Raw genomic sequence first — 14,345 nt, 5'->3', positions numbered from 1 at the left:
ATTCTTCAGCCTGGAAGGAGCGCAGAAAGGCGAAGATGTCCTGGACGAGCGCTGCAGGATGTGCAACCCTGTCAGCTCATATAAGAGAATAAGGCACGCAGCAAAAAAATCAGGTCTGGTCCAATTTGTAGTCCAGCTGATTTTCAGAATGGAGCAAAGAAAAAAACATTTCAGCACCAATATGTCTAAATGGAGCATTTTCATTGTAGTCTTTCCTCAGTGCATACTCCACATGAGAATGGCTATAAAAGCCCTCTGGGATAACAAATCTTATTGCAGCTGACAGTTTGCTGATGTGCCAAAGAGGAAGAGACAACAGAGATTTTGCTCAAACTTGGATCAGATGTGAGCTGACTTCCTCACAGTAAAGCAGTGGCCAGAGTGTCGTCTGCCTTCAAAGACAGTGATCTATTTCATGTTTACATCCATCTGAGCCCAGACAGGATGCGTGCTCACAAATGCATGGCATATTTTGAGAAGAAGGAAAGGACAAGTTTCTAACACAGAAGTGGTTTGCAGTTGTGTATGTTTGTGTTTTGTTTTTTTAAGCACTACCTGTCTGTCAGTCTCTGTGTTTTCTTCATATATGTGTGTCTCTGTTTAGGTTCTCAGTGTTTGGCCTTGGCTCCAGGGCCTACCCACACTTCTGCGCCTTTGCCCACGCTGTGGACACGCTGTTTGAAGAGCTGGGGGGTGAGCGCATCCTACGCATGGGAGAGGGTGATGAGCTGTGTGGCCAGGAGGAGTCGTTTAGAACGTGGGCCAAGAAGGTTTTTAAGGTTGGTTTCCTGGGCTGAGACCCTCTAGGGATGGTTAAAGGTGATTCGCTTAGAAAATATGCATCATGGACATAATTTTCTAGCTTTTTTTTCAACACGAACAGCAACAAATTAGATCAAAATTTCCTCACAATCCTTTAAAACCACTGCAACAGTCAAGCTGGCATTTTAAATATTGTGTTAATATATAACTTTTATAGTCTTTATAATTGGTGAAGCATTTGTGACTGTGTTGTTGCATGTGAAGGCTGCCTGCGATGTATTCTGCGTTGGTGACGACGTGAACATTGAGAAGGCCAATGACTCCTTAATCAGCAACGATCGCAGCTGGAAGAAGAGCAAGTTCCGCCTGACGTACACAGCTGAGGCCCCAGCCCTCACAGAAGGTGATAGTTCCTCTTGGTACTTAGTTATAAACTGTTTATGGTTACTTAATATTAATGGGGCAAGTTGATCTGTGCGAAATACCAGTAACTGATCAGCAGTGGGGTAGTATGATTATTGATAAAGGGGAGTCACTCAGGACCTGAAGCTGAGATCTGTGGCTCTGGTGTTTAAAAAAAACAAAAAAAATCATAGTGAGATTATAACAAGATTTCAAGAACTTTTGCCTAGAGGTCTTTAGTTCAAATTATTCGATCTGAAGTATTTCTCTTACTTAATTTCCATAAATTTGTTTTGTACTTCGGCACTTTCAAACTGACAAAAATGATGACTTAAGCTTGATGGTAACCCATCGGAGAGTCTGCTGACTTACCCGGGGGCCAAAGGGAAGCGTTACAGTCACAGGATGTCTGAGACTGCATGTTCTCTCTTCGTCTCACTGATCCTGTCCCTTCCTTGTTGAGAAAAAACAGAAAACACAAATTTACATACATTTGATGTGATTCTTTTTTTTTTTTATAGTAAACTATTTTAAATATTTCACAAGTGACAAATTGTGTGTTTGTTATTGTCAATAAGATTTTTATATAGTTTGATTTACATTTTTAGTGCTGTGGTATGTAATTTATCCATGAATACATGGCACTGTATATTATACACCAATCAGGCATATTATGACCACCTCTCTAATATGTGCCTAATGGCCCCCCTTTTGCTGCCAAAGCAGCCCAGACCCATCGAAGCATGGACTCCACTAGACCCCTGAAGGTGTGCTGTGGTATCAGCACCAAGATGTTAGCAACTGATCCCTTATGTCGTGTAAGTCATGATGTGGGGGCTCCATGGATCAAACTTGTTTGTCCAGCACAAACCCACAGATGCTCGATTGGAGGCCAAGTCAACACCTCAAACTCGTTGTTGTCCTGAACCATGTTTGCTTTGTGGCAGGGAGCATTATCCTGCTGAAAGAGGCCACAGCCATCAGGGAATACCGTTTCCATGAAAGCGTGTACATGGTCTGCAGCAGTGCTTAGGTAGGTGGTACGTGTCCATGTGGATGGCAGGACCCAAGGTTTCCCTGTAGAACATTGCCCAAAGCATCACACTGCATCTGCCAGCTTGCCTTCTTCCCATAGTGCATCCTGGTGCCAGGTGTTCCTCAGGTATGAGTAGCTTGTCTGCTGGATACGGACCACTGCAAACCAGGAACACCCCACAAGAGCTGCAGCGTTGGAGATGCTCTGACCCAGTCGCCTAGCCATCAGAACAACACATTAACTTTGAGGACAAAACTTTGCTCCCTACTGTAATATAGCCCACCTGCTAACAAAAGAGAAGAGATCCATCCATCCATCCATCCATTTTCTTCCGCTTATCCGGGGCCGGGTCGCGGGGGCAGAAGCCTAAGCAGAGAAGCCCAGGCTTCCCTCTCCCCAGCCACCTCCTCCAGCTCATCCGGAGGGACCCCAAGGCGTTCCCAGGCCAGCCGAGATACATAATCTCTCCAGCGTGTCCTGGGTCTACCACGGGGCCTCTTCCCGGTGGGACATGCCCGGAACACCTCACCCAGGAGGCGGCCAGGAGGCATCCTAATCAGATGCCCGAGCCACCTCAACTGGCTCCTTTCGATGTGGAGGAGCAGCGGCTCTACTCTGAGCCCCTCCTGGATGGCCGCACTCCTCACCTTATCTCTAAGGGAGAGGCCAGCCACCCTTCAAAGGAAACTCATTTCTGCCGCTTGTATTCGCAATCTTATTCTTTCGGTCACTACCCAAAGCTCGTGACCATAGGTCCTACCCTCACCAAAAGAGAAGAGATAATCATTGTTATTCACTTCACCTGCAAGTGGTCAGAATGTTATGCCTGATCGGTGTATGTCTATCTAGCAACTTTCTCAGAAACTCAGTGTCTGCATGTTGCCAAAATATACAGTTAGTTCTACCACATATCTAAACTATCTCATGTTCCAGTTATGCTAAGTTAAGTTTGGATCCTGACCCTCAGCACTTTATGTGCAGACACAGGAGTGATATTGATCTTCTCATCTAACTCTCCCAGAAAGAAATCAAATAAATATGTTTTCCAAGAAGATCAGGTCTACTGATAAACCCATAAATAATGTAAGTATTATCTATGTCTGCCGACAGCATTATACAGCATTCACAAGAAGAAAGTTTATGGAGCAAAGATGCTTGAATCTCAAAATTTACAAAGTCCAAAATCCAAGTAAGTGTGCATTTTATTAAAATCTTAAAGTAATGTTCGGTTCATCTAATGGATTCTTCTGGTGTCCAACTCATTCATTGTTTACAGTGACATTTTAACTAAATGGAACAGACTGAAAATGGTGCAATGTTATTTCCTAAATCTCTGATCTCTTTCATAGTCGCTCCACCATATTTGTGCGGTTACACACAAACAACCACGACAGCCTGCGCTACAAGCCTGGCGACCATCTGGGCATCTTCCCTGGCAACCACGAGGACCTGGTAACGGCTCTCATAGATAAACTGGAGGATGCTCCACCTGTCAATCAAATCGTCAAAGTGGAGTTCTTGGAGGAGAGAAACACTGCCCTAGGTGGGTGATGTTATTAGCAAAGTCGCGCTACTTTGCGAATGCAGCAATCACGAGAACAGCATTTTAAAATCTGGGCAGGATGTCAGAGTCCAAATGTAAATAAGAAGCAGTGTCTCTTGCTACAGCAGACATTATGAAGTCACACTTCAGCAGGATATCCATGCCCAGAAATTTTTCAGTGAACTGCATATTGGCAAACAGTTGTGGTGACACCGGGTGACTTAACTGTGATTTTCTCTGTGACTGTGAAGGAAGACGTTTCTTAAACATGAGATTAGTGCTTATTCAAAATTCATCTAGACAATTAAAGCCCTCGCTGTCACTGCATCTGATTTTCTTTAATAATAGGAGGCGTTCATGTTCCATACTGGTACTTGCATTTCGGTTGTAGGTTTATAACTTTGGGGATTGCAGCCAACTAGACAAAATATCCGAGGGTGTCGTGCAGAACATGTTAGCAAATGCTTTTCACGCAGAGAAATGCTTCTGTCCTTCTGACCGGTTTGATGCTGAATCTCATCTTAGCTCATTTTCAGTCTCAAAAAATTCCAAAAAAATTATCCTTAGTGTTAGGTTTACCTAAAAACATGCGATACGGCTGAAAGAAGCTGCAGATTTTGAGTGATAATTTCTCAGCCTATATGGCGCTGATGTGGAGGCATGCTTTCAGTACCATTTGTTTGTCTGTCAGGAAGAATACGCAAAAACCTTCCAGGCAAAATTTTCATCAAACTTGTTGAAAAATGGACAAATGAAAAAAACCCATTTAACCTAAAATGTTCTTTAAAATTGTGAGATAGGGTATTGGTCTTTTTTGCCTCAAGTTTTTCCTTTCATGTTACACATACAGAACTAGTATATCATAAGAATTAATGCAGCTTTAACCTTTTAATTTTCTGCAGGTGTAATCAGTAACTGGACAAATGAGACTCGTATCCCTCCCTGCACCATCTACCAGGCTTTCCAGTACTTCCTGGACATCACCACTCCACCGAGCCCAGTGCTGCTACAGCAGTTTGCTGCTCTAGCAACCAATGACAAACAAAAAAAGAAACTAGAGATCCTCAGTAAGGTAAATTCACTGAGTTTTCACTGTTACCGTTTACACTGACCTGTTAGATGACTGAGCTGCAGCACCACTGAGTGCTTTAGACATGTTTGTAACCAAACACGTGAGGGATTTGCAATGCATGCGTGTAGGCTGTATCCAAAGATATGTTCTATCATTTTCCATTTGAGAGCAAAATGTATGCAGATTTTTTTTTTGGGTGCACTTATTATTAGAACACTTTTCCAAACACTGTTCTATAAAAAAAAAAATCACCATGTGTTTAAGCTTCGACAGTAACCAACACTTTCCCTGTGTTTCAAAATATGAGAATATGGCAGATAGTTTTCTGTGTCTCATTGCTGATTTGATGCATTTTGCACCAGGAATACGTACAGTAGGAGTTATCTGGCGCCAAATTAAAGCCGCTGATCGTTCTAACCCAGAGCCACCCCCCCCCCCCCACCCCCCTTGCAGTGCCTCCCACTACTCACTCTCCAATTTTGTCAATGTGTGGAAAAGGCTGGATGAGGCCAAGCAGTGACTCATATGCTCATACACAGAATTATTGTCACCAAAGCGAGAGGGAAAGATGGTAGGCTTCTGACTGCAGAAAGAAGAAATTGTACAGTAGAATCATCACTGCTGATCTTTTTTTTTAATGAGTTATTTTATTTATTTATTTATTTTAGCTTCTCGTTTCTTGTTTATTTATGTCCATAGATTCTCGCACTGAGCATTAGAAAACAGACAAGTTGCCACGTCTGGCTTGTTCTCTTCTTAAAAAGCAAAATCCATCAGCTTCTCATATCTGTGCAGTCCCACACCCCCTTCTGTTTATCAAGGTTGAAAAGCCCAGGCTCCAAAATGCTTACGGTGTTAGAATAGTGCTAATTATACATTAGGTGCTTCTAACTGTGTTTTAAGCTCATATTGGGGACCGCAGCAGACTTCTCAATGGGCATTTTATCACTCATTAGCAGTTTAAGAACAAAGCAAAAGTTGGTAACATATCAAAGGTTTTTCAGCCTGGTGGCAGTGCTCTACTTTCCTCACATCCAAATGTCAGCGATGACACACAGAAACAGTTGGGCAGTGAATGGCGAATAGCTCTGCTTGTGGCTGCCTCCTGCTCTTGAGTCAGAAATGTTTACAGATCTAAAAGAGGAAACCATCCTCTTTTTTTTCCCGTTGGTGTGGGAGTTACATTGACTTCTTAGTCTGAAAGGCAATAATTCAATAACTTACCAAGACTGAAACTATGTCTAAGATATATCAGCCTATACACTTGTCCCACATCCTCTTTGTTCTTGACACTGCAGGGCCTGCAGGAGTATGAGGAGTGGAAGTGGTACAACAATCCCACACTTGTGGAGGTGCTGGAAGAGTTCCCTTCCATCCAGATGCCCTCCACTTTGCTGCTAACCCAGCTGCCTCTCCTGCAGCCTCGCTACTATTCGATCAGCTCCTCTCCAGACCTGCACCCAGGGGAGATCCACCTCACAGTGGCTGTGGTCTCCTATCGTGCCAGAGGTAAGGACCCTGTACTAATTTGGAGCCTTTTTTTCCAGTTGAAGAACTGCTCTAATGCCTGTCCAAGGATTTAAAAGCTGCGTAGGTGTAGCTTCAAATGCTCAGGTCTTCCCAGCTGCCTGGAGGGGTTAATTTTAGTCTACTCAGAAGGCTTTTGATAGTGTGAAACTGGCATTACAGTATGCGTGTCTGTTTTATGAACAGTTCAAACATTTTAAATATATTCAGACATCTTGGTTTTAAGTAATTAGTACCAAGCAGTTGTCATTTTATTTTATTTATTTTTTTCTTCATTTAACATTTATTTAACTAAAACATATCTTGAGATTTAAATGTCTTTTTTAAAGATGCTCTAGCCAAGAAAGTGCACTACTACACACTCTGCATATATTTCAGTTAAGCCTGTGCTGTGGGTAAAAGACACTGTTCTGTGGCAGTGTTCGAGGCTACTACAAAGATTAAAGAAGTTAAATGACTCAGACTCTCCAAAAACCCTTCGAAGCTACAGGAAAACTGATTGGACGTTATTCTGTAAAACCAGAAACATGCACTGGGAGAAATATTCTGCATATTCTGTTTAGAGATACGGACGCTAACTGTACACTTTAGACTGCCTCACTGCATTATTTAGAGCCTGATTTAATTGTTATTTTCAGATATTATAGCACCGCCTTGGCAGTATATAATCTCAGCCTGCCAAGTAGCCAGCAAACATCACTTTACCTGTTAACTGCTATCTTTTCCCACAAATGATGTGCACATGTGTGAACATATTACTATGATTGTATAAGCAACTGCTAAATTACTGTAATTTCCCTTTAGAGGAAGAGCGTGAGAGAGAGGGAGATGGCTCTAGCCTTGAACACACGTTAGGGCCACTTTTTTTCCTGTTAGTTTGTACACTTAAAAAGAGTGGGAGGCAGAGGGGAGAGAAAAGGTAAAGTGCTTGCTCGGTAATCATCCCTTTCAGATGGAGTGGGACCTATCCACCATGGAGTGTGTTCGTCGTGGCTCAACAGGATAGAGAAGGGGGAGATGGTGCCGTGCTTTGTCCGAGGGTAAATATCACAATGTTTTTCCAGGGAATTTTAAGGGATTGCACATCATTCTACAGTACTATGCAAATGTCTTGAGCCACCCCTCATTTCTTCACATTTAGCTAAAAATGTCCATGACTAATAGTGTTCCTGTGTGTGTGTGTGTGTGTGTGTGTGTGTGTGTGTGTGTGTGTGTGTGTGTGTGTGTGTGTGTGTGTGTGTGCGTGCGTTTGTGTGTGTATGTGTGTGTGTGTATTGGCAGTGTGCTTGGGGTCATTACTGAAAAATGAAACTGATACCAATCAGGCAGATGATATTGCACAGTGGATCAAAATCTGACAGTACATTAATAATTTCATCAGTTTCAAGAAGATCCCCGACACCACTGGATGACGTGCGGCCCCGAAGCATAACAGAGCTTCCACCGTGTTTTATAAATAGCCTCCTCCACACGTCCTGGCGCCATTTTAAACTGAAAATTTCTCATTTTGTCGCTCTGTAAAACTCTTCCCTGTTTCAACTGATTTTCAGTTTAGTGTAATTTTGCATACCCCAGCCTTCCTTAAGAAGGGAAACAGGGTGACACTGAGAATATTTCTGGTGATGCTTCAGCAAACAGTAGATGAATGAACTGAAGGGTCAGATGCAGGCTGGGGTCCTGTGACAGGTCTGTGCTAAATATTTGACTTTCAGAAACCATTCATCTGATTTAGATCATTTTTTGGGCCTACAACTTATTTTGTCCTCTGCTTGTCTGTTTCCTCAATTCTTCTAAGGAGACACTGCACGTCGCGCTGTTTTTGTCTAATAGCTGTTTGGAAATCTCCTTGTTGGTGCAAAAGTACAATTTTATGCCTGTCAGACTGTGTCATCCTTGGTATTTTTTACACATTCACAAAAGAAATGGGAACAAATTTTGTGGGTTTGCAACAGGCTGCTAGTAACAAAGTTCCCAAAGATACCATTTAAAATTGGTTTGCTTCATTTTCTGTTATGTGTAAACACAACACTGGTTCATCCCTGGAGTTCGGTGCCTTTATTTATGTGTGATGAGTGATTCATGGGTTAGTGCTCAAATGGCTTAACACCAAAAAAGAAATCCTCTGAAAATGGTCATACACACGGACTGCACTGAAAATGAGTGAAAAAGCAGCCCATGTCCAAAGAAAAAGACATTCAGAAAGGCTGGAGAACCTTTGCTCGAGACTGCATTAAAAATTAGAAGAAAGTCCGGTTTCTTGGAAGTAAAATATAAAGAAATGGGGGTCAGCCTCAGACTGTTGCACAGTACTCTATCATCACATGTTAAAGGAGAAGTTTGACAGAGTTTGAGGGGAAAAAAGTTAATTTGCCAAGAGGTGGATGAGAAGAGTGTAGCCCTCTCTTCTTTGCCTAAAGATGGAAAATCTTTACTGTTGAAGCTCACTAATTAGTAGTGTTTATCTTTTTGTGTAAAATTGTTTATTGCCATGTTACCAGGGATTTTCTTTGTACAATTTATAGGCTTACAGTAAATACACAAAATAAATGTGGTAATTAATGAGTTTTAGAGGTGCTGGTAGGCTTTTTTTTTTAATAATTAGAATTAGGTGGAGACAGGGAAGCGGTTTCCAGATTTTGTGTTTGTCCCAAGTATCTGGCTCTAGCTTCAGGCATGTGAGTGGAATCACACATCTAACTCTTGGCAAGAAAGTATGCTTCCCAAAATATTGTATTATTCCTTTATGTCACTGTTACAGGCTTTGTGGTAACTTCTGTGATACTTTGTGTGTGTGTGCTCCATTATTTTAGTGCACCATCATTCCAGCTTCCCAAGGACAGCCAAGCACCGTGTATCCTCGTGGGTCCAGGAACAGGGATCGCCCCATTCAGAAGCTTCTGGCAGCAAAGACTATATGACCTTGAACACAACGGTTGGACTTTTCTCCTCCCTCACTGCTTAGAGATTTACTCATCACTACCTTACAGAGAGATTTTGCAATTGATTTTCAGTGCTGCAGAGCAACAAAGTAACTCTTTCCTGTCATCTTCAAGGGATGAAGTCCTGCCCTATGATCTTGGTGTTCGGTTGTCGACAGTCTGAGATGGACCACATCTACAAGGAGGAGACCATCCAGGCCAAGAACAAAGGGGTGTTCAAGGAGCTCTACACAGCCTATTCCAGAGAGCCAGGCAAACCAAAGGTACAGGCAGTAAATGTGAACAGATGAGCTTGTAACGTCTCTCTCTGGCCTGTTTGAGGTCATAAACAAAAGCTGCTGTAGATATAGCCTGTTTTCACTTTCCGCTGCAGGTCTGCAGTTGCATTTTTATTATTATTATTTTTGTCTTTGTTCTCTTTGTGCTCTCTCCTGCCTTTGCTGTTATGATTGTTTCTTGTTTTGTTTACTGCTCTGTTACTTTTAGCCGTGACAGTCAATAAATGCATTTGAAAAGAAGAACATCCACACAGCATAATTTTTCTTACTTTGAAGTCATTTTGTTCCCAGGCATATATCAGTCTTTTGGGTTACAGTTTGCAAATTTTACTTTATTCTGTGAGTTTTTCACATAGTTTCCTTTTCTGCTTTTCTTACACTTCACTTCTTCGTGCACACTCATCATTTCTTCTCTCCCTCTCTGTCAGAAATATGTACAGGATGTACTGCGTGAGCATCTGTCAGAGACGGTGTACCAGTGCCTGAGGGAGGAGGGTGGACACATCTATGTGTGTGGGGATGTGACAATGGCAGGAGATGTTCTCAAGACTGTCCAGCAAGTCATCAAGCAGCAGGGCAGCATGAGCCTGGAGGATGCTGGCTTCTTCATCAGTAAGCTTCGGGTAAGAGCGAGGAAGGTCTCTCTGTGCACCTTTATACCCCAGTATAGCCCACTGAACAGCCTCAGGTAAACTTAGTGTCAGGGGAATACTAATATTCATTAAAATCCTTGATTAGTTGCAAAAACAGTAAATGAAAGATGCTGTCCATCATTGCATGGAATGTATTTAAAAGATGGATATGTGTGAAATCTTGTTTTGAGCCTATGATTTTAGTATTTTTGCTCTCATAATCTTTTTTTTTTTTTAACTAAAAGGGTCCATCCACCAGCTGACACGAGCTGTGTTTTGGTGTCATTTTGGCCGGTTGTGCACCTCTCAGTTTTACTAACCTCGCAGAGGTACCACTGCTGCTGCAGCCAGGTTGAAGCAGCAGCAGCAGTGGTACCTGTGCTGCTGCTGCTGCTGCAGCCAGGTTGAAGCAGCAGCAGCAGTGGTACCTGTGCTGCTGCTGCTGCTGCAGCCAGGTTGAAGACACGAGATGGCAATCATGTCCGTTTTTTCGTTCTAATATAAATACATCGGTATAGAAGCTCAGAGATTCACACATTTTCTAGAAAACACTGATTTGGATGTGAAGGTTTTGTCCAGTTGGTGGCACCTATCGTTCAGGAGAATCCTGCAGTGACGACTCACGCCCTCGACGCTGGTACGGAGCTGTGGTGGCATCTCTGTTTGCACGAGTAGTGACAGATGTGGCGAGCATAAATGGGCCGCACGTTATCAGCTAATGCTAGCAAGCTGCATCAGTAGAATTTGTTGGTGCAGCACATAGACACATACTATACCTGCTAATTAGTGCTAAATAGCATACAAATAAAATACTAGGATTTCACTGACCAAACTATGATCACAGATGGTCTGTTAGTATGATAATCTGCACAGCAATGCAGGATATTTATCGATTCAATTAAAAATGTTCCAAGAAGTACCAATACCCTAAACACCGGCAACACTCTGAGATTAGCTGACACCTAGCAGTCATTGTAAGGAGTCATGCCTCTAATGATGTAAAATTTGGGCCTCATTGCAGTTTCACTGGGTCAGTACAAAGTATCACCCTGTCCAGCTGTTATTAAAGGTAAAAATAGCTATAGAGAGCTATACTTTTAGATAATTTACATAATTAACTATCTAAGTTATGTTTGTTTGCATTCCTTTTTAACAACCATGGTGCAGAACAGCATTTCTGTTATGAAGTTGGCCATTTTCACATAAAAAGGAAGCAAATGCAGAAGTACCAAATACTGCAGTTCCTTTAATGGCCACTTGAGGTGGGCTTCAAAAGCGAGTCAGTCCAATAGAGTGTAGAAAATAAGACATGGCTTCTGGGCTTGAAAAATTTAATCCTGCATTCTTTTTCATGGCCACCAGGGGCCAATACCCGTGTTTGCCAAGAGACTTCTGGTCCTGTAGAAGTCTACAGGCTGACTTGACCTCTGTACACAGTTTCCTGCTGACTTTATGGCCTCAGTTATTCATTTCAAGTCAGATTGATTTAAAAAATAAATCCATTTTGTAAATCTTGGTCATGCTATGTTTCAGAAAGAAGGATTATTTGGTGTTTGTTCATAGGCTATTGAGCTGTGATGTCATAAGTCATGAGCCACTGAGAATGCAGTTTCACATTCTAACCTTTCACTCATCACATCTGGTTTCAAAAGGTGGCAACGGTATAAAAGTCTCAACTTTTCAAAATGAGACTTCAGAAACCAATGGATGACATCATGGTGGCTAGCATCACCAAAGAATCCCATGTTAAAAAGTATGTTTACAGCCTGCAGCCAAAAAGATAAGTTTAAGAGTACAAACACTGAGTAATGTATTGTCACCATGCACATGCAGAATAACATCTGGTAAACAACTTCAGCTCTTCTCCTACCCATTAGGATGAGAACCGCTACCACGAGGACATCTTTGGTGTCACCCTGCGCACCTATGAGGTCACCAACCGAATTCGTTCAGAGTCCATAGCCTACATTGAGGAGAGCAAAAAGGACTCAGATGAGTGAGTGTTTTGTGTCCTCCATTTCCAGCATTTTTTAATATTTAGTATATTACAAAACTGTACATTAAAAAAGGAAATTTTGAGGCAAAACAAAAGTTAGAAGAATCAATAAGAATTTTTTTAAATAAAATAAATCGACTAAAAAGACAAAAAATGAAACAGAAATGAAATCATGTTCAGTTATTTCTCTATTGATAATTTTATTGATAACTTATTCACATCTGTACCTGTCATCACATAAAATCAGGCTCATTCACTGAGCTGCACCTCTGTTGAAATGCATAGGGTGCTGAAGTCGTGTTTTCCCGTTTATTCACCTTTGTAGCAGAGGTTCTCCTGAGCCACTCTGATCTGCCAGCTCGTTAGTTCATATTTCATGGAAAAGCCCACTGAGTTTTATTTCACAGACATTCGTAAGTCAACTTCAGTCTGCAGCCTGTAGTTGCTGGCGGCGGCGACGTGCCATCGCCACTAGCTTCAAATGAAAACAGAGCAGGTAACCATAGAAACCTGTGGAGAAGAGCCTTTAAACTAACAGGATTAGAGTGAAAGCGAGTGGCTCTGCTCCATTTCTGTTTTTGTTTGCAGCGTTATTTGTGCATATTCAAGATTAGACACTTCATATACTCTTGCCATAAGAGCAAAACAAGGACCCTACAGAGCCACTATGGCTCATTAACCACCAACAAAATGCATCACAGACGACGGTTCCTGTGTGGATTGTCACTTGAATTTCACATTCGGCCATCAAAGCGCCGGCTCACTGCACGAGTAATGACTGTAGCATCTCTATTTCTATGTCCCTGTCTGTCTGTCTGTCTGTCTGACTTTTCTTCTTCTCTTCAGGGTTTTCTGCTCATAGGTCGATGAATCGGGAAGACTTTATGAAAACAACCAGTCCAGAAGACACAGCAACGCTGGTTAACTAATACTGTGCCGATTTTTGTACTGTAAAATTGGGTTTGTTTTTCTTTCTTTCATTTATATATATATATATATATATATATATATATATATATATATATATATATATATATATATATATATATATATATATATATATATATATATATATATATATATATATATTTTAATGTTTCTGTTGGGCTCTGCGATCTTGTCTGTAGCAAGTTGGAAATGTTCTGTTCTTTGAGAATCTGTTTTGCTTGTTGATGATACTTCCAAAAATGATCTAGTGTAATGACCTGCCTCATTGTGAATGCATGACTGAGACAAGAATATATTCAAGAACTATAATATACTCTGTGTTATTGTTACTGTTAAAAGGCTTTTACTGAGGTTTTATATTTGCAAGGAAATGTGTGGCATAGATAGAAGTTTCATTTCTGTAGAATGAAAAAAGTACAAACGGGAAAGTATAAGGACTAGTTAAATATATATATATATATCAGCTGTTTTTCATTAACATCAATAGCTTTGGTCCTTGACTAAGAAAAAAGAAAGATGTAAAGGCATGCAGACAGAGAAACTGAAAGACACGGGTTGCAAACAGATTTGGCGTATCGACAGGTATCCCCGATTAATGAAAGCAAAAATTCATAAACATATTCGGCTCTGTGCGAGCGCCATTTTTCTCAGCCTGCCCGTTCTGCCATAACATCGTCATCTTCTAGGTCCCCGCTGGTGTTTGCTGAAACTGCAGCAGCAACGTGCAGCGCGGCCACTAAAGACCAAACCTGAATCAATAAAAATAAACTTATTGATTAACTATTTAAAAAATACAGGTCTTGGGGGGCTTTTTAATTTAATATCTAAATGATACTATGTTCAGTGTGGTATAATGTGGCGTCAAATTATAACTGTTATGGAGGATCTACTGTTTGGAATGAGCTATAGAGTAAATTACTAATCGGTGATTGAGGAATTCTTTGATATTATGGAAAATCCAATTATTCACGATTCTGGTAGGCTATCAGAGTGGCAGCTGTTTAAAACTTTGTCAAGATGCGTCCTTGTTTTTGTTGTGTTGCATCGCAGCAAACGTCGTCCCTTAAAAATCCTGCCTGAAGAAGAAACTTATGTGAGACTTGTTTGTGGTTTTATAGGAGAGGAGGTTACCTGATGGTATCGGACACAGATTGGTCGAGCGAGGCTGTTTTCCCCATTTCCCCGACTGCCCGTAAATCAAGTTTACTAT

General features: G+C 41.4%; 1 protein-coding gene across 1 annotated transcript in view; it reads left to right on the top strand.

Annotated features, from left to right (window-relative positions):
• nos1 (nitric oxide synthase 1 (neuronal)) overlaps positions 1-13,148 on the top strand; it is a 47,123-nt gene extending 33,975 nt beyond the window's left edge. Inside the window, exons 18-29 of the mRNA XM_030737328.1 lie at positions 605-779; positions 1,027-1,165; positions 3,311-3,389; positions 3,550-3,743; positions 4,646-4,815; positions 6,114-6,324; positions 7,295-7,382; positions 9,153-9,274; positions 9,396-9,544; positions 9,988-10,182; positions 12,069-12,187; positions 13,034-13,148. Of these exons, the coding sequence (XP_030593188.1) occupies positions 605-779; positions 1,027-1,165; positions 3,311-3,389; positions 3,550-3,743; positions 4,646-4,815; positions 6,114-6,324; positions 7,295-7,382; positions 9,153-9,274; positions 9,396-9,544; positions 9,988-10,182; positions 12,069-12,187; positions 13,034-13,049 (1,657 nt within the window). The 3' untranslated portion in view covers positions 13,050-13,148. The remainder of the gene's footprint in view (positions 1-604; positions 780-1,026; positions 1,166-3,310; positions 3,390-3,549; positions 3,744-4,645; positions 4,816-6,113; positions 6,325-7,294; positions 7,383-9,152; positions 9,275-9,395; positions 9,545-9,987; positions 10,183-12,068; positions 12,188-13,033) is intronic.
• The last annotated feature ends 1,197 nt before the right edge of the window (positions 13,149-14,345 follow it).

Source organism: Archocentrus centrarchus, chromosome 9 (assembly GCF_007364275.1).
Source record: "Archocentrus centrarchus isolate MPI-CPG fArcCen1 chromosome 9, fArcCen1, whole genome shotgun sequence".
In the NCBI taxonomy this organism is placed as follows: Eukaryota; Metazoa; Chordata; class Actinopteri; order Cichliformes; family Cichlidae; genus Archocentrus; species Archocentrus centrarchus.
Note: the sequence above shows the minus strand (reverse complement) of the source record. Positions and strands in the feature narration are given on the sequence as shown.